The sequence below is a fragment of the Hemicordylus capensis genome, chromosome 8 (assembly GCF_027244095.1).
Source record: "Hemicordylus capensis ecotype Gifberg chromosome 8, rHemCap1.1.pri, whole genome shotgun sequence".
NCBI lineage: Eukaryota > Metazoa > Chordata > Lepidosauria > Squamata > Cordylidae > Hemicordylus > Hemicordylus capensis.
In genome coordinates, this window is record NC_069664.1 from 8,673,906 (window position 1) to 8,698,785 (window position 24,880).

The following is a 24,880-nucleotide window of genomic DNA, read 5'->3' on the forward strand; positions in this document are numbered from 1 at the left end:
GGGCGACAGGGAGGTACGCTGCTGCCCCACTGGTCTGGTTTTCAAGGAAGCGTGGGGGGGGATGCAGTGGGGGAGTGCACCCTTCCCCATCCTTTAAGGAGTTCCCCCTGCCTTTGAACCGGCCCCCGCCAGTTCTGTGCACATCTCTACAAGGTAGAACATAATTTTTGATTGTGTGAATGAGCTCAAGATCAGGTAGTAGAGACCAACCAGACATTTTGGCTATTCAGAGCAGCCAGAATTTGTGGGCTCTCTTACCACACCGTGTGATGAAGAAATAGAACACGTTTGTATGTCCCGAAACTGCATTCCCATACGTAGTCCCAGTGAGTGTAACTTCTGGAATCCAGTCCTATGAAGCAGCAACTGTGGCCATTTATTGTTATCACTGCTGCCATCTCCAAGATCTAACTGCCTTAATTAGATATACCCTAACAGCAGCTGCTGCTTCTCATCTCCCTTAAACAGAGCTGGTTCTTCCAGAATTCATCCGACAACATTGGGGAACATTTAAAAAGGTTAAGTAAGCACATAGGTCATTTTAGTTAGACGTCATCTTCTTGCCATACGTGTGAAGATAGGATTCTTCATATAAAACCGGAAGCATGGGTGTTCTGTTGAGGCAACATGTGTGAATAGGGACGTTCCCAGAGTAGGGAAGTTCAGAGTAGAGATGTATTAGATTGAAGAAAAAGCAAAGCACAGTTCTGAATATCCTCTCAAAACTGGCAGAAATGTGTAAGTTTATTTCAAGTATGTAGTTATCAGTCTCTAGAAATGCAGAATGAAATTACAGAGATCGTGGCACAACTTTTTTGAGAGCACAGACATTTTGGTGTCTTCTGGTATACATTCCTGGGTGATTCCACTGTAGGAAAACATGCGAAAATATTGCTTTAGGAGTCTGTTATGTGGGAAAATAGCAAGGTTTATACATCATTGCACTGTGTAGTAACTACTGCTACTTTTGCTGCTGTATCCTTTATAGAACTGAGTACTGACAGTGAAAGAGGTCATTCATAGAATCAAAAACTGTGTTCTACCCAGGTTTGGAAGCTGTGTGTGCTCTCAATTTTCAGATGTGTGGAAGCAAGGTAGGAGTAAACGCTGTGAAAAGTGAGTGTGTGGAAGCAAGGTAGGAAGAAAAGCTAAACTGGGTTTTCCTCCAGGTTTTCCTCCTATCTTGCTTCCACACAGTCACTTTTACCCAGGATTTCGTCCTTAAATGCCTGCCTGAAGGTGGTGATGGGATGGATGAGGGATAGCAAACGGAGACTGAATCCAAATAAGATGGAGCTACTTATTTTATGGGGTTGGAACTCAGGAGACAATTTTGATCTGCTGGTTCTGGACAGGGTTTACACTCCCCCAGAAGGAACAGGTCTGCAATCTAGGAGTACTTCTGGATCCAAACCTCTCTCTGGTGTCTCAGGTTGAGGCAGTGGCTAGAAGTGCTTTCTATCAGCTTCAGCTGATACACCAGCTGTGACTAGGGGTGTGCGTGGAAGCGTTCCTAGTGGTTCAAATTGAATTCTGACCAAATTTGAACCGAATTGCTGGTCCACAAACCGGTTCAGCTGAACCGACTGGCAGTTCGGCCCAGTCGATCAACCCGGTTCAACTGAAAGGCTATCCTTGTAAAGGGGAATCTGGTGAGGATTCCCCTTTTCGAGCAAAGGGAAATCTTGCCTTTCAAAGGCTTCTAAGGGCAGCCGGGGCGCACAGTGTGAGGGCACCTTCCTGCCAGTGGTGCTGGCTCCTTTAAATCCCAGTGCTGCCCCCCAGCAATGAAGCCCATGCAGTGGCATGGTTCTGGCTTCCACACATCCCTGTGCATGTGCGGAGGTTGGAAATGTGCCACCACATGGGCTGCGCTGCTGGTGGTGGGGAGTTCCAGGGTTTAGAGGAGCTGGTGGCGCCAGTAAGGTTGGAGTGGGCCCAGAGACAAGATTTTAAAATGTGCCTCCCCCCTCACTGAAGTTCAGCTCATGAAGTAAAGAAATCTTAAATGAGGCTGAACAGTGGTAACAAAAAGCGTGTGTGTGTGTGTGTGTGCCACAATAGAACATCCTCCTAAATTATTTTTTTTGAGATTTTGTAAATTGTGGATGATGCAAGTCATTTAATGGCCCTAGAGAAAGAGATGCTGTTCTGGTAGCTCCAGGTCTTAACACCCACATCAATTTCGGAGGACGAATACAAATGAAGGAAGCCCGGGCGGGTGCGTGGCTGGGGGAGTCAGTCATGTGACTTGCCTCTGGGCCCCCCCCAAGGCAGTGGTCCCCCAGACATCTGTCTCCCCTTACCCTATTAGAGTTACGCCCCTGTCCCCCCCCCCCCCCCGGCTGCCATTAGAAGCCTTTTAAAGGCAGAATTCCCCTTTGCTTGTAAAGGGGAATCTCCACCGGATTCCTCTTTACAAGCATAACCCCTTGGACCATCAGAGCGGTTCGAACCAGTCCATAATGGACCGGGCCTGGTTCAGCTTGGACTGCCTGCCTTTTGTATTTTGAGGCTGGTCCAGTGAGTTCGAACCAGTCAAACCGGCTTGGTTTGAGTCAAACTCTGTTCCATTTGAACCCCCTTCAATTCAAACTAGTTCTGCACACCCCTAGCTTTGACTGTTTCTTGAGATAAATGCCGTTTAAAGAGTAGTGCATAAGCTGGTAACCTCCAGACCTGACTACAGCAGCATGCTTTGTACCTAGGTGGGAAACTTCCATATTATTCCTATATCCCTGCTAATTGGGCAAAGAGGCACCTTTTAAAAGTGGTGATTTTCTTTATTTAGCAGGTGGAGAGCAACAGGCCCTCTCCGTCCCCAGCACAGCATCCCTCCAGGGGCAGATGCTGGTGTCTATCTTGTTTTTCTTTTTAAAATTGCGAGCTTTTTGGAGAGGGAGCAATTTTATTTATCTATTTATATCTAAATGTTTGGGCAACGTTTTGTTGAAAAGTGGTATATCAATATTTGTCATATTTGTTTTTGTATATTAAAAGAACTACACTGGCTACCAATATGTTTCTGGGCAAAATACAAAGTGCTGGTTTTAACCTATAAAGCCCTAAACATCTTAGGTTGGGGGCATTTAAGAGAACATAGCCATACAACTAGCTATGTAATGGCGCAGCGGGGAAGTAACTTGCCTAGGGAGCAATAGCCCTTTTTATGAATATGCTTGCACAAGGGAAGTAAACCCACTTGTAGGATTCCATTTAATTGAACAATCACCATGTTAAATTTGCATCATAGTAAATTTGAATTTGAGAAAGAGCTTCTGCTTCTCTTGGGCATGGTGTTTGAGAATTATAGGCTGGATCACTGAACGTTAAAAATCTCTTCAGAAAAATAATAGTTACAATAGGATTGCTTTCATAATTTGTTCTAAAAATCCAAAAGAATATTTAAACCTATCCCCCAGCATATTTGGGTGTAAAAAGTAGTGCATTCAGCTAATGTCAGCAGCATGATTGAGTATGCAAAATGTGGTATCCTTCGGTCACTGGGCCAGCAGAGCATAGTGGTTAGAGTGTTGGACTAGGACTGGGAAGACCCGAGTTTGAATCCCCATTCAACCATGAAAGTCACTGGGTGATTCTGGGCCATTCATGTATCTCTCCGCCTAACCTACCTCACAGGGTTGTTGTGAGGATAAAAATAACTGTGTACACTGCTCTGAGCTCCTCAGAGGAAGAGCGGGATATAAGTGTAAAAAAAATATATATATATATTTTAAATGATTTTATTTTGCACAAACACAAATTCTTCAAAATACAGAAGAGATTTCACCTTCGGAAGTGTAATACGGGATACAGCTTGGCACTCTTGTCCCTTCTCCCACCCCAATATTGTTTTTCCTAGTTTTGACACTGCCCATTGAATAAGGGAGGCTCCTTAAGCCAGTACAGTGTTTGCTCATGTTCCAGGAGGCTCTGTGGCTAGGGGTGCTTTACTCTGCATGCTCATCTTTTTTTCTGGAGGGGGTGGGGGCAGAGAGGATGGGCTTGTAGCCTGTGTTCCTGCTGCTAACAGGGATTCCCAGATGTTGTTGACTACAGCTCCCAGAATCCTCAGCTACAATAGCTTTTGGTTGGGGATTCTGGGAGTTGTAGGCAACAACCTCTGGGAATTCCTGTTAGAGGGAACAGGAGTTATAGCTCAGGGGATGCAGAAGGTCCCAAGGTTATCCCCTGATATCTCCAGCAAAAGCTGGGAAAGGCATCCCCTCTGAAACCTGGAGAGCCACTTCCAGTCAGTGTAAACCAGAACTTCTCAAACCTGGGTCCTCAGATGCTGGTGGACTACAATTCCCACCATCCCCAGACACTGAGGATGATGGGAACTGTAGTCCAGCACCATCTGGGGACCCAAGTTTAAGAACCCCTTGCCTTAGCTGTTTATAGAGGGAGGAGAGTTGGTCTTGTGGCAACAAGTATGAAGTGTCCCCCTTGCTAAGCAGGGCCCACTTTGGTTTGCATTTAGATGGGCGACTGCATGTGGGCACTGCCTATTGTGAGATATTCGGCTTAGGGGATGATGCCACAGCTCAGTGTGGAAGAAGGTCCTAGGTTCACTCCCTGGCAGCTTCTCCAGGTAGGGCTGGGTTGACTCCTGCCTGAAACTTTGGAGAGCTGCTGCTGCTGCCAGTCAGTGTAGACAATACTGAGCTAGATGGGCCCAGGGTCTGACTCTGTAGGTGGCAGCTTCCTGTGTTCTTACGGTGTTAACTGATCTTGATATCATATCTATATGAAACTGGGGCAATGATGGGTCACACAGGCAAGCCATGAGTTTGTGGTCACGGGCGAGGTGACGGAGCCTGGAGGGAGACATCTAATGAGATAAAAAGCAAAGCTCATTAAAGGCAACAACAGCAACAACACCTTTTTGAACTTGCCTAGATTATTATGACCTCCAGGCTGTTTTTGTACTGTCTTCTTGAGGAATGCGAGAGACAACAATATCACTCAGTGTTAATAACCCAAGAAGAGCCCGTGCACAAGGGTTATTCACACTCCGGTTGTACAGATGTCTGAATGCACGTGTGGACGACGGTACATACATTCCCTTTAAAAGCCAACGCAGGGACTGGACTCCTTGGCAGTGAAGAGAGTATCCATCATCACGTATGCTTCTGTATGGACACTGAACCAGCACAGAGCTAGGGGAGAGGGGGATCGTGTTTGTCCCTCTACCTGGCAACAGCCCCTTGGGCATGCCAGCCTCCTCGTCCCTTGCATGTGACATCGCAGGCAGGGGTGTGGTCGGCACCCAGAAAGGCCCCCCCGCATGGCTCCGGTTGGCCCTTGTGGGAAGCAGAATGCTTCCTTGCATAGGGACGTAGGAAGCTCCCACATACTGAGTCAGACCATCGGTCCATCTAGTTCAGTATTGTCAACACAGACTGGCAGCTGCTTCTCCAAGGTTGCAGGTGGGAATCTCTCTCAGCCGTATCTTGATGCTGCCAGGGAGGGGACTTGGAGCCTTCTGCTCTTCCCAGAGCAGCGGCTCCATCCCTTAAGGGGAATATCTTACAGTGCTCACACATCGACTTGGATTCAAATGCAACGAGGGCAGACCCCACTTAGCTAAGGGAACAGGTCACTCCCAGACTGAAGAGCAGATGGGGCGGTAGGGAGGTACATTGCCACCCCACCAATCTGGTTTATAAGGAAGCGCCGGGGGGGGGAGTGCATCCTCCCCCATCCTTAAAGGTGTCCCCCCACCTTCAAACTGGCCCCCACCCATTCCGTGCACACCCCTACCGGGTAGAACACAGTTTTTGATTGTGTGAATGAGCTCAAGATCAGGTAGTAGAGACCAACTAGACATTTTGGCTATTCAGAGCAGCCAGAATTTGTGGGCTCTCTTACCACACCGTGTGATGAAGAAATAGAACACGTTTGTATGTCCCGAAACTGCATTCCCATACGTAGTCCCAGTGAGTGTAACTTCTGGAATCCAGTCCTATGAAGCAGCAACTGTGGCCATTTATTGTTATCACTGCTGCCATCTCCAAGATCTAACTGCCTTAATTAGATATACCCTAACAGCAGCTGCTGCTTCTCGTCTCCCTTAAACAGAGCTGGTTCTTCCAGAATTCATCCGACAACATTGGGGAACATTTAAAAAGGTGTCTAAGTAAGCACATAGGTCATTTTAGTTAGACGTCATCTTCTTGCCATACGTGTGAAGACAGGATTCTTCATATAAAACCGGAAGCATGGGTGTTCTGTTGAGGCAACATGTGTGAATAGGGACGTTCCCAGAGTAGGGAAGTTCAGAGTAGAGATGTATTAGATTGAAGAAAAAAGCACAGTTCTGAAAGCATAGTTCTGAATCAAAAACTGGCAGAAATGTGGAAGTTTATTTCAAGTATGTAGTTATCAGTTTCTGGAAATGCAGATTTAAATTACAGAGATCACAGCACAACCTATTTGAGAGCACAGACATTTTGGTGTCTTCTGGTACACATTCCTGGGTGATTCCACTGTAGGAAAAAATGCGAAAATATTGCTTTAGGAGTCTGTTATGTGGGAAAATAGCAAGGTTTATACATCATTGCAATGTGTAATAACTACTGCTACTTTTGCTGCTGTATCCTTTATAGCACTGACAGTGAAAGGGGTCATTCACAGAAACAAAAACTTTCAATTTTCAGATGTGTGGAAGCAAGGTGTGGAGGAAAACCTGGGGAAAGTGAGTGCGTGGAAGCAAGATAGGAAGAAAAGCTAAACTGGGTAAGTGGGTGATAAAAGGGCAAATGCGGTTCCGTGTAAACAATGTAAGTGATGCATATTGGGGCAAAAAAACCCAACTTCACATATACACTGATGTGGTCTGAGTTGTAAGTGAATGACGAGGAGAGAAATCTTGGGGTTTGTGGTGGACAGCTCATTGAAAGTATCAACTCAGTGTGCGCGGCAGCTGTAAAAAAAAAAGGCAAATTCCATGCTATGGATCCTTAGGAAGGGGATTGAAAATAAAAATGCTAATATGATAATGTTACATGATACAGATCTGTGGTGTAGCCACATTAGGAGTACTGACATTCTGGTTCTATGTTTCTGGTCACTGTATCCTAAGAAAGACATTGTAGAACTAGAAAAGGTGCAGAAGAGGGCAACCAAGATGATTAGGGGCCTGGAGCACCTTCCTTATGAGTAGGGGTGTGCACAAAAGCGGTTTGGGTGGTTTGGTTCAAATTCAAACCCAACTTGAACCAGGGCAGGCAGGTTCGGTTCTGGCATTGCTCGAACCCGCCCCCCCCGGTTCAGTTCAAATTTGAACCCAACTCGAACCAGTTCTAAAAGGTTCTAAGGATATAATAGGGACTCGAACCGACCCATTATTCCCTATTCAGAAAACCTAAGGGCACAAAACCAGGTTGGGTGGTAGGCACCCATGGGTACCAACTACCACTCAAACCCCAAAGCAACCGGACACTCCTGCAATATTTAATGATTTCTAAAAGATTTTTCAATTTCCATCATAGGGAATAATGGGGATTTGAGGCAGCCCCATCTTGGGTGTGTGTGTGTGCAGGTGCCCCAAATTGAGTGTAGGGGTGAGGCACATAGGGCAACAACCCCCCCCCCAATCCCCAGGGTGGTGGGGTGTATGGTTGTTGTTTTTAAGGGAATGTTTAGTTTGGGGCCTGTTGGACAGTTCTCTCAACAAATCCCTATGAGAAAAAGAACTTACAAAGCAACCAAGAATCCACGCACAGTGGTGGTCTTCCCCAAATGCTTGGGATCCTTTCCCCAACTAACCTGTGCCCTGCAGTGGACACAGCAAGCAGACATTGGGGCATTTTGAAGGGCCTCAAAATGCTTCCAGACACTGCCTGTGGTGGCCTCCAACGACCTGGATGCCTTCTTAGGCCACTTTGGTGACAGTGGCTCTACTGGGGCTGCTGGCCGCCTGCCGCCACCAGCCACACCCTGCGTGCTAGAAGGGCCCGGCTGAGGCAGTACCTCCTCCACACCTGCAGATCCTTCCTTGGAGTCAGACCAAGGAAGTCAGCCCCGGAGGACCCAGAACTGGACTCCGCCATGACTTGGGCAGCAGGGACCCCACTGAATGGTGAGATCAGCGTAAGGGGTGTGATGGTGAGGGACAGTCTGGCTGCATTCTCAGTCATCGAGCCTTCGCCCACCTCTGTACCGCCAGGCACCACCAGGGGCAGCAGCACTGGCGGTGCAGCTGATCCTAGGCCTGGCTCAGCAGGTTCACAGAAACTGATTGACTGATTGATTGATAAAGTGCCCTCAGGTTGGTGTCGACTCCTAGCGATCACATAGATAGAGCCTCTCCAGGATCAGAGGCGTAACTAGGGAAAACGGCGCCCAGGGCAAGCACTGAAATGGTGCCCCCCCCGCGCCCCCCCACCATACTACATTATACTTAGGTTTTTCCTCACAAGCGCCCGCCGCCGCCGCCAAGCCAGGCCACTGACTGGCCGCCAGGCGCCAGCAAAGCAATGGGGGGCGGGTGCAGGCGGCGCGGAAGGGACCACTCGTGGGGAAGGGGGCACCGATGCGCTCCCTTGACTGCTGCAGCGCTGCTGTACTGAGCAGGAAACATTTGTATTAACAAAAAATTTAAATTTTTTTAGAAAAATTTGGTCATGGCGGCACGTGCCCCCCTGCCCCCCCTATAGTTACGCCTCTGTCCAGGATGATCCGTCTTCAGCTTGGCTTTGAAGGTCTCTCAGTGGGGCATTCATTGCTGTCATAATCCAGTCCATCCACCTTGCTGCTGGTCGTCCTCTTCTTCTCTTTCCTTCCCCTTTCCCCAGCATGATGGACTTCTCAAGGGAGCTGGGTCTTCGCATAATGTGTCCAAAGTATGATCGTTTGAGCCTGGTCATTTGTGCCTCGAGTGAAAATACTGGATTGGTTTGTTCTATGATTCGTTTGTTTGTTTTTCCGGCTGTCCATGGTATCCTCAAAAGTCTTCTCCAGCACCCAAGTTCAAAAGTGTCAATATTTTTTCTGTCCTGCTTCTTCAAAGTCCAGCTTTCACACCCATAGAGCGTCAACAGAAATTGCACAATAAAATCTCCAACTACCCCTGAACTAAGTCCAGGTGCATAGCCATTGTAAAAAATAATAACAACTGGGACAGAGAAAGATGTAAGTTGGGGGGTGGGGGTGGGCAGGCCCATCCTGGCTATGGGTCTGTGCAGGGCCGTGCCTCTCTGTTCCTGCCTAGGCTGAATTAACCTGTGGGAAGAAAAGGCACCATATCTAAGGCCTGCCTGGGAGATCCGTGTATGGTTGGCTTGCAATTACCAGGAGTCTGCATCAATCCCCAGGTGCCTCTTAAGAGCAACCCTGACATCTGTGAAAGCTTAGATCATTAAGACTATCAGGATTTGTATTGGTATTTTTAAAAAGCTTTTATGGAAATTCTTCGTGAATTACTTATTAGGATGTTAATACATATACGTATTCACGCACGCATGCTCAGAGGTACTCTTGACCCCTGGATTTCTAGGCCAAAGTCCAGGGCCTCCACATGCCCTGGGGGCCCCAAATCCTTTTTAGTCTGCCCCGGGTGGTGTGGTGTGGTTGTGTTAAAAATGCGTTAAAAATACTGGGTGGGTAGATGGATGCCCTCCAAAAGCCTTTCGGTCCAGGCGCCAAAATGACCTAGGCACACCTCTCTCTATATTAATTAGGATACCGTTGAGAAGCAACTTATACTGAAGAAGGCAGAAGTCCAAACTCCAAACATCTTGCCCGTGATATTTCTGACTGCTAATCCACGATCCCACAACAATGCAATTCCCTTTGATGCACTTCCCTTGGTACCCTGCTGGGATCCAGAAACCCTTGCCTGGAGTTCTGCTTGCCGCTTTCCAAATCCTCTCTCCCTCTGGGGAGCTGCATAGGTCCAATATCTCCCCACTACTGCATCCTGTTAGGGAAGATCTTGTGGCTGGGAGACCCCTCCCTCCCTGACCTTTCACAGCCTCCCTCCCTCTCCCCACGAGGAGGAGCCCCATCCCCGGCCCGGCCTCGCATCCCCCCAGCACAGACCCCGCCAGGGATCTCCTCCCGGGCTCCGATGACCCCCCTCTCTCTCCCAGCAGGGGAGGCGCCGGGCCCTTTACGCACTCGCGCGCTTCGCCGGCGGCCGAGCGGGGACTCCCTCTGCCGAGCGCCGTCCCAGAGCAGCGGCGGCTCCGCCCCGGGGGTGGTCCCGGGACTGGGAGGCCGCGCCGCGCAGGCTCCATAACTGGACCTACCCGCTGCCCCGAGCCCCGATCCAGGCGCGAGGATGGGGATGGCGGCGGCGGCGGCGCGTAGCGGACTCTTCCTCCTGCTCCTGCTGCTGCTGGCGGGGGCGCTGGGCTTGCAGGCCGAGCGGCCAGGTGAGTCCGGGCTCTCCTTCCTCCCCCGCCCGAAGGAGCCCCCCTCCTTGCCCCCATTCCTTGGCAGGGACGTCACGCGGGGAGGGGGGGCTGCTGCCCCCCCCACGCTTCTCCGAGCGCACCGCCCAACAGCTGCTCGGAGTGCGCTCGGAGGGGCCGGAGCCCCCACCGGGGGAACGAGGCTCTACCCCGCTGCTGCGTCTTCCCCACTGGGCAGTGGTGTCGGGCTGCGGGGATGGGCGGGGGTCCTCACCTCCCCCCACCCCCCCGCCCCAAGGATTCAGTGGGGACGCAGAGCCCTTGGCTGTCTGCATGGAAATAAAGTGCTGCTCTTGCGATTCTGAGCGCTTATTACGATTCTTCCTGTCCTGGGGACATAGGAAGCTGCCCTGGACCGAGCCAGACCCTTGGTCGGGCTCGCGCGATATTGTCAACACTGACTGGCAGCAGCTTCTCCAAGATTGCAGGCAGGAGTCTTTCCCAGCCCTTCCCAGAGATGCTGCCAGATTCAGAGATGAACCGAGGACCATCAGCATGCAAGGCTTATGGTGGCCTAATGTCAGGACATCCTAAAACAAATGGCTGGGAATGCCCACTGAAATGCACTTAGCTCCCGAACTCGGAATAGGATAACACAGCTGTTCTGTTTCATGTTGTTTTTATTATGCTTTCGGGTGTGTGTGTGTTATGAACTGTGGTTACAACAATAAACTTATTGGCATGTCCTGTCCTCTTGCTGGTTGTGAGAACCAGCCTACTCTTTTAGCTTCCAGGGGGCCAGCCAAGCTGATGGTCACACAGAGTATTTGACTCTGGAGGTTAGCAGAAAAGTTGCTTCTTTTTTCTCCACAAATGGTTGTTCCTGCACAACTAGTTTCCAAATAGGTTGGACAGCCATATGTCCGGGATGCTGGAGCAGTTTCCTGCATTGTGTGCGGGCTAGAAAACCTTCTGGGTCTTGTAGACGCAACCCTGAATTGCCGTCTTTGCTAAGCAAGGTCCGCTCTGGTTTGCATTGGAATGGCAGACTGCATGTGAGCACTGAGATATTCCCCGTAGGGGATGGGGCCGCTTTGGGAAGAGCATCCACATGTTTGCATGCAGAAGGTTAGAAGTTTCCTCCGTGGCAACATCTCCAAGATAGGACTGGGAGAGACTCCTGCCTGTAAACTTGGAGAAGCCGCTGCCAGTCTGGGTAGACAGTACTGAGCTGGATAGACCAAGGGTCTGACTCGGTATAAGGCAGCTTCCTATGTTCCAAACGTTTTGTGATTCTATGAACTCAGCACTAGACTTGTGAAAATGAAATTGGTTTGGCCTAAATGCATTAAAATATTGCAACATTTTGGGCAGTGCATGTTTTGCTGGTGAGAAGGTGGCTGGACACGGAAAGTTGCATTGCAAGATATGACGTTTGGTGTACAAAAATTGACCTACTGCTAGGGTGAAGTTATTGTCTACACTTGTTCACATATGTGCTACAGTGGCAGCTTGATTTTGTTGAAAGTCTGGTAGATCCAATAATGGCTGTTTGTGGGTTTGCATAAAGATTTGAAACTGATAGCGATGCCATCGCTAAGTTCATTGGAACTTAGACTAATCACTAAGACATTGGAACACAGGAAGCTGCCATATACTGAGTCAGACCATTGGTCCATCTAGCTCAGTATTGTCTTCACAGACTGGCAGCGGCTTCTCCAAGGTTGCAGGTAGGAATATCTCTCAGCCCTATCTTGGAGATGCTGCCAGGGAGGGAATCTCGAACTTTCTGCATGCAAGTGCTCTTCCCAGAGTGGCCCCATCCCTTAAGGGAAATGTCTTACAGAGCTTACACATGTAGTCTCCCATTCAAATGCAAACCAGGGCAGACCCTGCTTAGCAAAGGGGACAATTCATGTTCACTCACTGCTGCAGGACCAGCTCTCCATTGTGGAGAGGTAGAGCAAGTGGGCTTCTCTTTATCCCCTTTACAAGTACCATATTAGAACAGAAACAGCTGCCAGGAACAAAGAAATATTTTATTTAATAATTTTACCTCTAAATAGAGCTGGGCTTGGGGCTGTAACTCAGTGTCAACACATGCATCTCCTTGGCATTCAGAAGGTCCCAGCATCTTCAGGTAGGGCTGAGAAAAATTCCTACCTCATGCCCTGGAGAGCCACTGCCAGTCAGAGTAAAAAGTACTGGGCTAGATGGTCCAATGGTCTGACTCAGTAGGTGGCTGCTTTCTGTGAGAATATAGTTAAATTTCTAGGCATCAAGGTTCCCTGACGCCTTGGATTTGTCAAGCCCTGGTGTAGACCTTTTTAATAGTATCCAAATAAGAGATGACTGAATGAAGTCTGCGTTACTCTGATGATGATTACACTGGTAACATTATCAGCATCTGAATCGTTAAAGAGCAAAGCTGAACAAATATCTTCATGCTAAGAGATCTCAATCAGTATATTTGGATTACTAATGTCGATTTGGAAAGCTGGCATGAAATTGAAGACAACATTGTGGGGCATAAAGATGTGGCTGGAGAATTTATTGCTTAAATAAATTCCCCTGCTAACCCCTGCAAACTGGGCAAAGAGGCACCTTTTAACGTGGTGATTCTCTTTATTGAGCAGGGGGAGAGTAACCGGCCCTATCCACGCCCAGCACAGTACTTCCAGTGACTGTTGCTGGTGTCTATCTTATGTTTCTTTTAGATGGTGAGCTCTTTGGGGACAGGGATCCATCTTATTTATTTATTATTTCTCTGTGTAAACTGCCCTGAGCCATTTTTGGAAGGGCGGCATAGAAATCGAATGAATAACTAATAATAATAAATATCCAGTCCTCCAATGGCTTGATACCAGTACCTTCAAGTTACACCGTTGTTTAAGTACAAATACCCTGCAGCACAGGTGCACCTAGGTAATTTTGGAGCCTAGACCTAAAGGCCTTTGCAGCCCCACCCAACCCTGCAAGTAAAACATCATCCCTCTGCTGCACATACACACACCGTGAAACACACAGTATTTTTAACACGTGGGTTCTTGAGGGCACAAACAACTGAACTCACAAGAATGGAAGAATAGAAAACAGGTATATTTATGCAAATATGCATTAGCAGAAACATTGCAACACGCAACTTAACATATTCCCGTCCCACACATTTATTTCCCCACTCCCCCCTCTGTCGCTAAAGCAGAGGTCAGACTTGGCCACCTGGTGCAGTGCAGACCAGTGGCACGGTGACCACACCACCCAGGACGGACTAAAGAGGATTTGGGGGGCCCCAGGGAAATGGTGCAGCGGGGGAATGACTTGACTAGCAAGCCAGAGGTTGCCGGTTCGAATCCCTGCTGGTATGTTTCACAGACTATGGGAAACACCTCTATCGGGCAACAGTGATCTAGGAAGATGCCGAAAGGCATTGTCTCATACTGCGCGGGAGGAGGCAATGGTAAACGCCTCCTGTATTCTACCAAAGACAACCACAGGGCTCTGTGGGTGCCAGGAGTCGACACAGACTCGACGGCACACTTTACAGGTAACATAGACCATATACCAAGTCAGACCATAGGTCCATTTAACTCAGAATTGTCTACGCAGACTGGCAGTGGCTTCTCCAAGGTTGCAGGCAGGAGTCTCTCTCAGCCCTGTCTTGGAGATGCCATGAATTTGGAACCTTCTGTATGCAAGCATGCAGATGCTCTTCCCAGAGCAGCTCCATCCCTCTAAGGGGGATATCTTACAGTGCTCACATGTAATCTCCCATTCAAATGCAAACCAGGGTGTACCCTGCTTAGCAAAGGTGTGTCATGTTTTCTACCACAAGACCAGCACTCCTTCCCAGGGGGTCTGGAGGCCACACCTCTGCTGTGAAGGACCATCTTTCTGCCTTTTAATCAGTTTGGATACCTTAGAAAGGTAAAGTGTGCCATCAAGTCGATTTTGACTCTTGGCGCCCACAGAGCCCTGTGGTTTTCTTTGTTAGAATACAGGTGGGGTTGACCATTGCCTCTTCCCACCCAGTATGAGATGATGCCTTTCAGCATCTTCCTATGTCGCTGCTGCCCAATATAGTACCAGCGGGGATTCGAACCGGCAACCTTCTGCTTGTTAGTCGAGCATTTCTCTGCTGCTATACAGGAGCTCTAAAAGCTGTGTTTTTGTGTTCAATATCGGGGCCATTCACACCACCTACTGGGCAGGTGGGCAGGCAGGAGTAAGGCTTCCCAAACCTTGCCTCCCCCACCCAATGATGGTTCGTTGCTTGGTGGGCGTGCAGAGCACGGAGCGTGCTCCCACACGATCAGCACTGCTCTGTGCAGCATGGAACAGGGTGGATCGATCTGAGGTCGGGACTTATTATTCTGGCCTCTGTGAATCCCACAATGCACTGCACGATAAGCTGGGCTAAAAACCTGGGCTCAGTGGCAGTAGCCCGCCGGGAGCAGGCCTGATCCTGGCAGTTCTCATGCACAGCCTAAATCAGGCTGGGCGTCCCTAGCCTGGGTTCAGCTGCACGTGAGAACAGCCTCATTCCTGCGCATGAATGTTCAAAAGTAAGTCCTGCTTTGTTCAATGGGGTTTACTCTCAAGTCTGTATGGTCCTGCAGGCTTACACACTGTCCTATGCCTGTCTACTTGGAAGTAAGGAGTAGGACTTGCTTCCACGTGGACATGAGGACATAGGAAGCTGTGTGATACTGAGCATGGGCCCGACGCTTGGTCCACCTAGCTCAGTATTGTCCACACTGACTAGCAGCGGTCCTCCGAGGTTTCAGGCAGGAGCCTTTCCCAGCCCTACCAGGACATAAAGTAAAGTAAAGTTGTGCCATCGAGTCGGTGTCGACTCCTGGTGTCCACAGAGCCATGTGGTTTTTCTTTGGTAGGATACAGGAGGGGTTGACCATTGCCACCACCTGCACAGTATGAGATGATGCCTTTCAGCATCTTCCTATTTCGCTGCTGCCTGATATAGGTGTTTCCCATAGTCTGGGAAACATACCAGCGGGGATTCAAACTGGCAACCTCTTGCTTGCTAGGCAAGTTACTTCCCTTGAGCTTGTGTGCAAAATGGGGCCGGCTTGGGGCCGGGGTACCTGTCGGATCGCATTCTCCCATATGAATGTGCCAGGGCCCTCTGCTCATCATCTCAGGTCCTGCTCATGACCCCTCCCCCCACTAACAGAGATCCAGTTGGCAGGGACTAGAGACAGGGCCTTTTCGGTTGTGGCCCCTCAGCTTTGGAACGCCCTCCCTGATGAGCTTCGCCATGCTCCCTCCCTCAGTGTTTTAAAAAAACATCTTAAAACGCACCTTTTAAGGAGGCTTTTTAATGCTCCATTATTATTATTTTGTTATATTTGGAAGGTTCTTTAGCTTTTTATAATTTTCTTTCTTTCTATCAATAACCTTTTATTCGATTTTTCCACAACATCACACACACACACACACACACACACACACACACACACTTTTCAGTTTTAATTTGAACCTAATAATGATTGTGGTTTTAAATCTTACAACTTGTTTGTTTAATCTTACAACTTGTTTGTTTGTTTAATTTAGTTAATTTCATCACTTTTATTGTATCTCGTGTCTATCTTATTGTTGTGAGCCACCCTGAGCAGTAGTGCACTGGAGGGGTGGGGTATAAATATTTTAAATAATAATAAATACATGTCAAAACTGAAACGTTTTGCATACAAGCTTGCAGATGCTCTTCCAGTGAACTATGGCCCCATCCCCTAAGAGGAATATCTTACAATGCTCATATGTAGTCACCATCCAAATGCAAACTTTAGGCAGACCCTGTAGAGAATATCTTAAATATCAGCATGCCAAAAACAACCCAGTTCGTGTTTCCCTGTTTGCTTGGAAGCCATCGGGATCTAGGAGGTTTTAAAACTATTTTGGCTTTTTTTGCTGTTAGCAGCAAAACTGGTTTTTTGGTTTGCTTGTTTTTTTTAAAGAATGTCTGTGCCAGTGTTTAATCTTGGGATGGAGAGAGGAGAGTTTGAGGTAATGGGAAACCTCTTCCATGAAATGAATGTGGCAAAAGAGAAGAGAAAACTTGGACAGTGTTCCTAAACTTTGCAGAAGTTACTTAAGAACAGCGAAGACACCAAAGCATAAAGCGTTTGTATCCATATGACAAAGTCAAAAATTCAGTAGGCAGTACTGGAATCCAGAGTTATCTTTGCCTCTTGAATATCATCATTCTGGTATCTGCTGGTAGAAGAGAATTTTCTTTTAAAGTATTTTTTTCTAGAAAGCGAGTATCAGTTATGGCTTCAAAAACAGATTTGGAAATTTAGAAAAACACCTAGTTAGATTTATGTCTACCCTGCTCTTCTACCAAGGAGTTAGGAGGGTGACATAAAGGTCTCCTCCTCCTCCTTCTTTCTCTTCTCCTTCTTTCTCCTCTTCTTCTTCCTCCTCCTTCTTCTTCCTCCTCTTCTTCCTTCTTCTGTTGGTTGTGTCTGCTGTTGGCAGGGCCTGTGGCTCCTGCTTTGCATGTGGAAGATCCTAGGTTCAATTGTTGACATTTCCAGCTAGGAAAGGGAAGGGCCTGGTCTGAATCCCTGGAGAGCCACTGTGAGATGGTATACACCAGGGCTGCACAACTTTGGCCCTTTTTGGACTACAAGTCCCCACCATCCATGACTATTGGCCACTGTGGCTGGGGATGGGAGCTGTAGTCCATAAACAGCTGGAGGGCTGGAGTTGAATCACTCCAGTGTACACAATACTGGATGGATCAACGGTTTGATTCAACAGAAGGCAGCTTCTCGTGTTGTTACAATTGCCTGTGGGGCCTTATCTTGGTGCTCAGTATACTCTGTGGTGTACTGTGTGGTATGACCAGTTTCAGTTCCAAGTTCCCTCTCTGGCGGCATCTCCAAGTTAGGGCTGAGAGAGATTCCTGCCTGCAACCTTGGAGAAGCTGCTGCCAGTCTGTGAAGACAATACTGAGCTAGATAGACCAGTGGTCTGACTCAGGATATGGCAGCTTCCTATGTTCCTAAGATAGGGGCTCATTTTTTAGGAAAGCTGGTCTTGTGGTAGCAAGCATGACTTGTTCCCCTTAGCTAAGCAGGGTCTGCCCTGGTTGCCTTTGAATGAGAGACCACATGTGAGCACTGTCAGATATTCCCCTCAAGAAATGGAGCTGCTCTGGGAAGAGCAGAAGTTTCCAAGTTCCCTCCCTGGCTTCTCCAAGATAGGGCTGAGAGAGATTCCTGCCTGCAACCTTGGAGAAGCCACTGCCAGTCCGTGTAGACAATCCTGAGCTAGATAGACCAAGGGTTTGACTCTGTACACGGCAGCATCCTATGTTCCTTTGTTCAGAGATTCAGATGTCAGGAGGTCTAGAATTTTGCTTCTTTGAAAAATGCAAAGAGCTGGAGTTTTGCAATGTGGGGAAGAGCAGTGAGGGGCCATGGATTCCAGAGGTCTTCCCAGTGCAAAGCAGAAAGCTGTTCCATGGCTGGGATGACATTTAAATGACTTGGGCTTATGGATAGGCCCAGACTGTGTGGGTCTTCCCTATGGAATTGTCCCCCTGAGCCCAGCATGGCCTTTCCATGGGAAAGACCCACATGACTGAGCCACACCCACACGGTTTGGTCACCTGAAATGCTCAGGAGCTGCTCCCTCCCTATCTCGAGGGCATCTGGGTTCACGCGGATCTTGTGTTCAGGGTACCAAACAGGAAGCTGGGAAAGCATCCATGCTAGCATCTCCTAAACAGATGTCTCATTGCTTAGATCTTGGTTCAAATTATATACTTCAGGAACAGAGGAAGTCAACAGCTGAAAATTAAGAACTTGCCTAGAACCAAGACAGGTCATGGACATGATTAATCTGCTGAGTGCTTCCGAGTGGCTCAACTGGTACCCTGATGTGTGGTACATATCCCTTTGAAATCAGTGGGATGACCTGTTACTTAAATAGTTAGATATTACTTAAATATTGCTTAAGACCTATTACTTAAATAGTTCTTCAGGCCAGGGTGTTCGAGATATGTTTAGCCTTGACTGAGAAATAATTGGGAGGGTTTCTCACACAGGTAGGATCCAAATAGCAGCAGCAGTGTGATACCTGTGTTAGGATCAACTGAAAACTCACAAAACAGTGAGTGAGCTATTCCGGCTCTCTGCCTTGCAAGGAAGTTGTTTATTCCAACCTGTGCTAAATGCAGTTCTGAATAACTACAAGCTTGTGTATTTCCAACAGGAAACTGGCCATTGCTTCTTGGTTCCTCTACCGGTGCAATCTTTTGCGTGTGGTCCATGGGAGGCAGTGGGAAGGAGGGAAACCCAATGCTTCGTGACAGTGGGCTTAGCCTGAATAGTCGCCTAAGGATGCAGAGGGCTTGCCCGTTGATGCAAATAGTCCTCAATGAGATTCCTGGATTAGGACCATAGGAAGCTGCTGTATACTGAGTCAGACCATTGGTCTGTTTACCTCAGTATTGTCTACACTGACTGGCAGCAGCTTCTTCAAGGCTTCAGGCAGGAGGAGAGCTGGTCTTGCGGTAGCGAGCATGAATTGTTCCCTCTGCTAAGCAGGGTCTGTCCTGGTTTGCATTTGGATGAGTGGATATGTGTGTGCTGTTTACTATAAGATCTTCCTTTTAAGGGATGGGGTCTTAGTGCAGAGGCATAGTATCTGCTTGTATGCAGAAGGTCCAAAGTTCACTCCTGGGCAGCATCTCCTCCAGGTAGGTCTGGGAGAGACTCCTGCCTTTTTAACCTGGGAGAGCCATTGCCAGTCATTGGCAGGCTTGCTCAACTTAGGCCCCCCCCCAGCTGTTTTTGGACTACAACTCCCATAATCCCCAGCCACAGTGGCCAAAGGCCAGGGATTATAGGAGTTGTAGGCCAACATCTGTAGGAGGGCCAAAGTTGAGCAGGCCTGGTACAGACAATACTGAGCTAGATGGACCAAGGGTCTGACTTGGTAGAAGTTTGTTCCTAAGAGTCTTTCCTGGCCCTACCTGGAGATGCTGCCAGAGATTGAACCTGGGACTTTTTGCATGCAAAGCAAGTGCTCTGCCACTGAACTACAGCTCCATGGCCATTATCGGGCTCTCAGGATGGTGATCTGTTGCAACTTAAGCGCAATTGACAACAATAAAATAAGTCATCCACATGATGTACAAGGATGTCACCTAATATTTTTAGTGCCTTTTGCTGGCAATCTGCAGCAATCTGTGAATAAACGGTGTTCTTTTTGAGTTGGAAATAAAAGCGGTGTTTAAATCTATCGATTTCCTAGGTGGGTGGTGGGCTTCCCCTCAGTGGAGGTCCTGAGGCACAGGCTGGATGGCTCTCTGTTGGAGATATTCTGGCTCTGGGCGATGAATTGGGCAGAAGGTTGGACCAGATGCTCTGCAAGACTCTCCAGCTCTAGGATTCTGCCGTTAATGAATTGAAGGCTAAGGCAAGATGCTGAGCTTGGACTCTGCCTCCGTGATTTAATATGCAAATGTTGCATATTAATAGAACAATAGTTCTGAAAAGCAAAGCGTGCTTCCTTTGTAGATGATTGCAGCAAAATATTCTTAGAAGTGGCATTCCCAGTAGTGTGACAGAGATGTGGCATGCTCTTTTTCAGATGCTGCCGGTTGCTCCCCTGCAGATTTTTGGGAGAACTTTTACTTTAAGTAGTTAATTTGGGTGTGTGTGTGTGGGGGTGAACCTGGTACTCAGTTAACCCGAAACATTTTAGTCAATCGAAAGGTTTTAAACAGATTCCTCAAACTTGTAAATCATGAAACCTTGTAGCTCTCATTCCTGGAATGCATCTTTGCTTCTTGCGCTGACTCATCTGCTGAGAAATCCTGCAGGAAATTCTGGAAAGTGTAGGAACATACGGAGCTTCCTTATACTGAGGAGGAGGAGGAGGATTTTACATTTTATATCCCACTCTTCCTCCAAGGAGCCCAGAGTGGTGTACTATATACTTAAGTTTCTCCCCACAACAACCCTGTGAAGTAGGTTAGGCTGAGAGAGAGAAGTGACTGGTCCAGAGTCACCCAGCAAGTCTTCTGGCTGAATGGGGATTTGAACTCGGGTCTCCCCAGTCCTAGTGCAGCACTCTAACCACTACACCACGCTGCCTCTCCGTTGTAGCTGGAGGGCTGAAGTTGTGCAGCCCTGGTACCGACAGAACTAAGCTAGATGGGAGGAGGGCTGGCCTTGCAGGAGCGAGCATGTATTGTCCCCTTTGCTAAGCAGGGCCTGCCCTGGTTTACATGTGGATGGACAACTGCCTGTGAGCACTGTCTGCTGTAAGATATTCCCCTTAGTGGATGGGGCCATAGCTCATCTGCTTTGCATGAAGAAGACCCCCGGTTCACTCCCTGGCAGCATTTCCATGTAGGCCTGGGAGAGACTCTTGCCTGAAACCTTGGAGAGCTGCTGCCATTCAGTGTAGACAAGACTGAGCCAGATGGACCAAAGGTCTGATTCAGTAGAAGGTAGTTTCTATGTTTCAAGGGTAGAATGGACAGCTCAAATCAGGCCACACCTCCACACCACACCCCTTCAGTCCTCAACTTCAACTCTTGCACAAGCTGAACTTCTGGAGACCTACAACTGTCCCCCTGTCTGGCAAACACTGTGTTCGCTATAACCCCGGGGACCTGCTGTGCCAAAAAATGCCAGCCTTGAAATTTAGTTTGTGATACCTGCCATGATCTGCGGCATATTAAGAAATCATGTTCTGAAACATAAGTGATTGACGCCTTAAGCTCCAACTAATTGGTTTTTCCTAGAACATTAAAATCTGGTGTTTTGCCTCGTAAAGAAAATGCATCAAGGTAAAGTTGTGCCGTTGAATGGATGGGATTCTAAAAGGGATTTATTTTGGCTGGGTTGTGCTCTGTGCTAGACGCTTTCAGGAAAGAAGAGTGTGGAAGTGTGATATGGAATTGGCGTTGGGAACTGGTTGATGAATGAATTGTAAACACATTCTTGGAGAAATAGCAGGCTCCCTTTTGAGAGCTTTATAGTACATACATGTTTGTTATAGAGACGGATTGGCCTGTTTTGACATGTTACCAGATTGCATCTTTTAAGAAGAAGGTTGAAATGCTTAAGAATGAAAGTGGGGAGGGTGAGAAACAGGAAAAATCCATAGCCAGAGTCAAAAGGTCATGGGAAAATCCAAGCTGTGCATTCCCAAAATGTGTATTAAGCTCATTGAGATCTGTTGATGGAGATGCATAGCCCTCCCCTATCCCATAGGATAGGGATTCCAAAAATTGTAGGACTATAACTTCCATCCTTGCCTTTGGCCACAGCATCAGGGGATGATAGGAATTGTCGTCCAGCATCTGAGACCCCAAGCTTGAGAAACCCTGATTTACAGGAACTGGAGGGTTTGTTCTCTGCTTTCATGGTACCTAAGGGCTGTTTTGCAACACTCTTACGTCATGCATCTAACATCTTCTTCAGTCAAGAAATTGGCGGGGACGTCTTTTAATTTTTGGCAGTGTTTTTCTCGCACTGAAATGCAGTTTTCAAGGAGCTTATCGGACTGGATGTTGCTACACATTGCTGACTGGAAATACTTTTGAACAACAGATGTGCATTTGGAAAAGAGAAACATTAGGAACGTAGGAAGCTGCCTGGAGTCAGAGCACTGCTCCATTTAGCTCAGTATTGTCTACACTGACTGGCAGCAGCTCTCCAAGTAAAAATTTTAGGCAGGAGACTTTCCCAGCCCTATCTGGAGATGCTGCCAGGGAGTGAACCCGGGACCTTTTGCATGCAAAGCAGATGCTCTACCACTGAGCTATAGCAAGTAAAGGTAAAGTTGTGCCGTCGAGTTGGTGTTGACTCCTGGCGACCACAGAACCCTGTGGGTTTTTTTGGTAGAATATAGGAGGAAGTGTTTACCCTTTCAGCATCTTCCTAGATCGCTTCTGCCAGATATAGGTGTTTCCCATAGTCTGGGAAACATACCAGTGGGGATTCGAACCAGCAACCTCTTGCTCGCTAGGCAAGTTACTTCCCTGCTGCACCATTAGGTGGCCTCGTCCCCTAAAAGCTGATGGGATAGGAATCTATAAAACAAACAAACCCCTTCCAGAGGGGTAGCAGTATCTGTTGATTTTCCTGGTACAGTCTAAAGCTGCATTCAGACATCACACTAAACTTTGATTTAGCACTTTGAGCTCATGCCTCCCCCTTGTGACTGTAAATTAGGAGCTTCTGTGCAGCAAACCTTTAAGCCCTGTTCAGACATTATGGTTGTGAAGAAAGGGAGGAGCAGAGGCAGCAGAGAGGAATGTGGGAAATCAGCAGATCTAGGCTTAGCTGACTGACTGATTGATTAAGTGCCATCAAGTCTGTGTTGACTCTTAGCGACCACATAGATAGAGTCACTCCAGGATGGTCTGTCTTCAACTTGGCCTTTAAGGCCAAGTAGTGCATTTCAGTGGTGCATTCATTGCTGTCATAATCCAGTCCATCCACCTTGCTCCTGGTCGTCCTCTTCTTCTGTTTCCTTCTACTCTCCCCAGCATTATGGACTTCTCAAGGGAGCTGGGTTTTCACATAATACATCCAAAGTATGATAGTTTGAGCCTGGTCATTTGTGCATTGAATGAAAAATCCAGATTGATTTGTTCTATGATCCATTTGTTGGTTTTCCTAGCTGTCCATGGTGTCCTCAAAAGTCTTCTCCAGCACAAAAGTTCAAAAGCATCAATGCTTTTTCTGCCTTGCTTCTTCACAGTCCAGCTTTCACATCCATAGAGTGTCACGGGGGAAACCATTGCCCGAACGATTCTAATCTTTGTAGGTGTAGACACATCACGGCATCTAAATATCCTTTCCAAGGCCTTCATTGCAACCCTACCAAGTGCTAGTCTGCGGCATATTTCTTGACTGCTGGATCCTTTACTGTTGACGGTCGATCCTAAAAGGCAGAAGCTATCCACCACTTCAGTCTCTTCAGTGTCAGTTCTGAGGCTGGTTAGCTGACTAGCCAGTTGTTATTTGTGGTTGCCACCAGTCCCCGCTTCCGCTCTAACCCTTTCCTGGCACGTAGGCAAAGGGCTTGGGAGAGAAGTGGGTCTTCTGTCATTGGCACCGGGAGATGGTAAGAGACAGAGGGAGACTCCTCTTCCGTGCTCAGGAAGGGATTCCTGCTCTTTTTCCTTCTCAAAAGTGGCAGTGGAAATGAGACCTCCGGGGAGGAGATCTGTGTGGTCCTGCTTGCCATAGGGCTGGGAGCACTGGCCACTGATGAGCTGACATGCAAGTGGACTTGTAGATGCCTGAGTAATGTTGTTAGAAAGAGAAGCCAGAAGCAATGCAAAAGATCTGTGTCCTCTCTCCCCACCTTAAGCAGGGCACAAAGGAAAAAAGATTCCATAAGAGTAAAAGATCGGTTCATAGTGGGTGTGACTCACTCCCAACTGGGAATGGCTTGGCAAAGCAGGATGATTAGCTCCATAAACATTTTCAAGAGCAACCATTGTTTCCTCAGCGTCCAAGACACTCCCAGGCTCTGGGCCCAAGCCTGATGGTGTCAGCTCTGCAGAGGTATCCCAGTTTCATGCTTGAATTTTACTTTGAAGCTTATGCAACATGGCCTTTAAGTCTCCTAGACTGGGGGAGGCTGAAACACTCCTCTGCTGGTTTCAAAGCAGAAACCATATTTCACGTGTGTTCTTTGGTTCCTTTGCATTGAGATAAAAAGTTTACATAATTAAGTAATTAATTAAAAGATTGTATATGCCGCCCAATCCACAGACTCAGGGTACAGGCAAGAACAGCATCCGAGATTATTTATTTTTAAAACTTAAAGGGTAAACGTCTGGCAGAAAAGAAATGACTTCAATAAGGATTTAAAGGCTGAAAGGGAGGAGGCGGACCAAATCTGGGGGTGGGAAAGAGAGTTCCAGAGTAGGGGGGCAGCAACATAGGAGCATAGGAAGCTGCCATATACTGAGTCAGACCATTGGTCTATCTAGCTCAGTATTGTCTTCACAGGCTGGCAGCGGCTTCTTCAAGGTTGCAGGCTGGAATCTCTCTCAGCCCTCTCTTGGAGATGCTGCCAGGGAGGGAACTTGGGACCTAGATGCTCTTCCCAGAGCAACCCCATCCCTTAAGGGGAATATCTTACAGTGCGCAAACTTCTAGTCTCCCATTCAGATGCAACCAGGGCAGACCCTGCTTAGCTAAGGGGACGAGTCATGCTTGCTACCACAAGGCCAGTTCTCCTCAACAGAGTTTTCAACTTTGGTTTGTTTGTTTCCCTCCTATGATTGCTACCACCACCCTTTTTAATTATTAAAAATATTTATATGGTGCTTTTCAACAAAGTTCACAAAGCAGCTTGAAAAACAAATGCTATGATAAAACGGGCTCCTTGTCTCAAAGGAGTTCTCAGTCTAAAATCTCTATCCTGCTGACTAGCTTGCCATGACTTGCAATAATTATTAGTAAGATAAAAATAACTTTGCCTGGGTTGTTGTTGTGCAGGCTCTTTAAGTT

The 24,880-nt window shown here is 47.7% G+C and overlaps 1 protein-coding gene and 1 long non-coding RNA gene across 3 annotated transcripts in view; both read left to right on the forward strand.

Annotated features, from left to right (window-relative positions):
• Positions 1-9,777, forward strand: part of LOC128333580 (uncharacterized) — a 22,141-nt gene extending 12,364 nt beyond the window's left edge. The window contains exons 2-3 of the long non-coding RNA XR_008310974.1: positions 6,663-6,741; positions 9,687-9,777. This is a non-coding gene — a long non-coding RNA (uncharacterized LOC128333580). The remainder of the gene's footprint in view (positions 1-6,662; positions 6,742-9,686) is intronic.
• Positions 9,778-10,051: 274 nt separating this feature from the next.
• Positions 10,052-24,880, forward strand: part of ADAM9 (ADAM metallopeptidase domain 9) — a 68,694-nt gene continuing 53,865 nt past the window's right edge. The window contains exon 1 of one of the 2 annotated variants that reach the window (XM_053269161.1): positions 10,052-10,382. In XM_053269161.1, coding sequence (XP_053125136.1) covers positions 10,289-10,382 — 94 coding nt within the window. In that variant the 5' untranslated portion in view covers positions 10,052-10,288. The remainder of the gene's footprint in view (positions 10,383-24,880) is intronic. The other variant, XM_053269160.1, reaches the window with a different exon arrangement.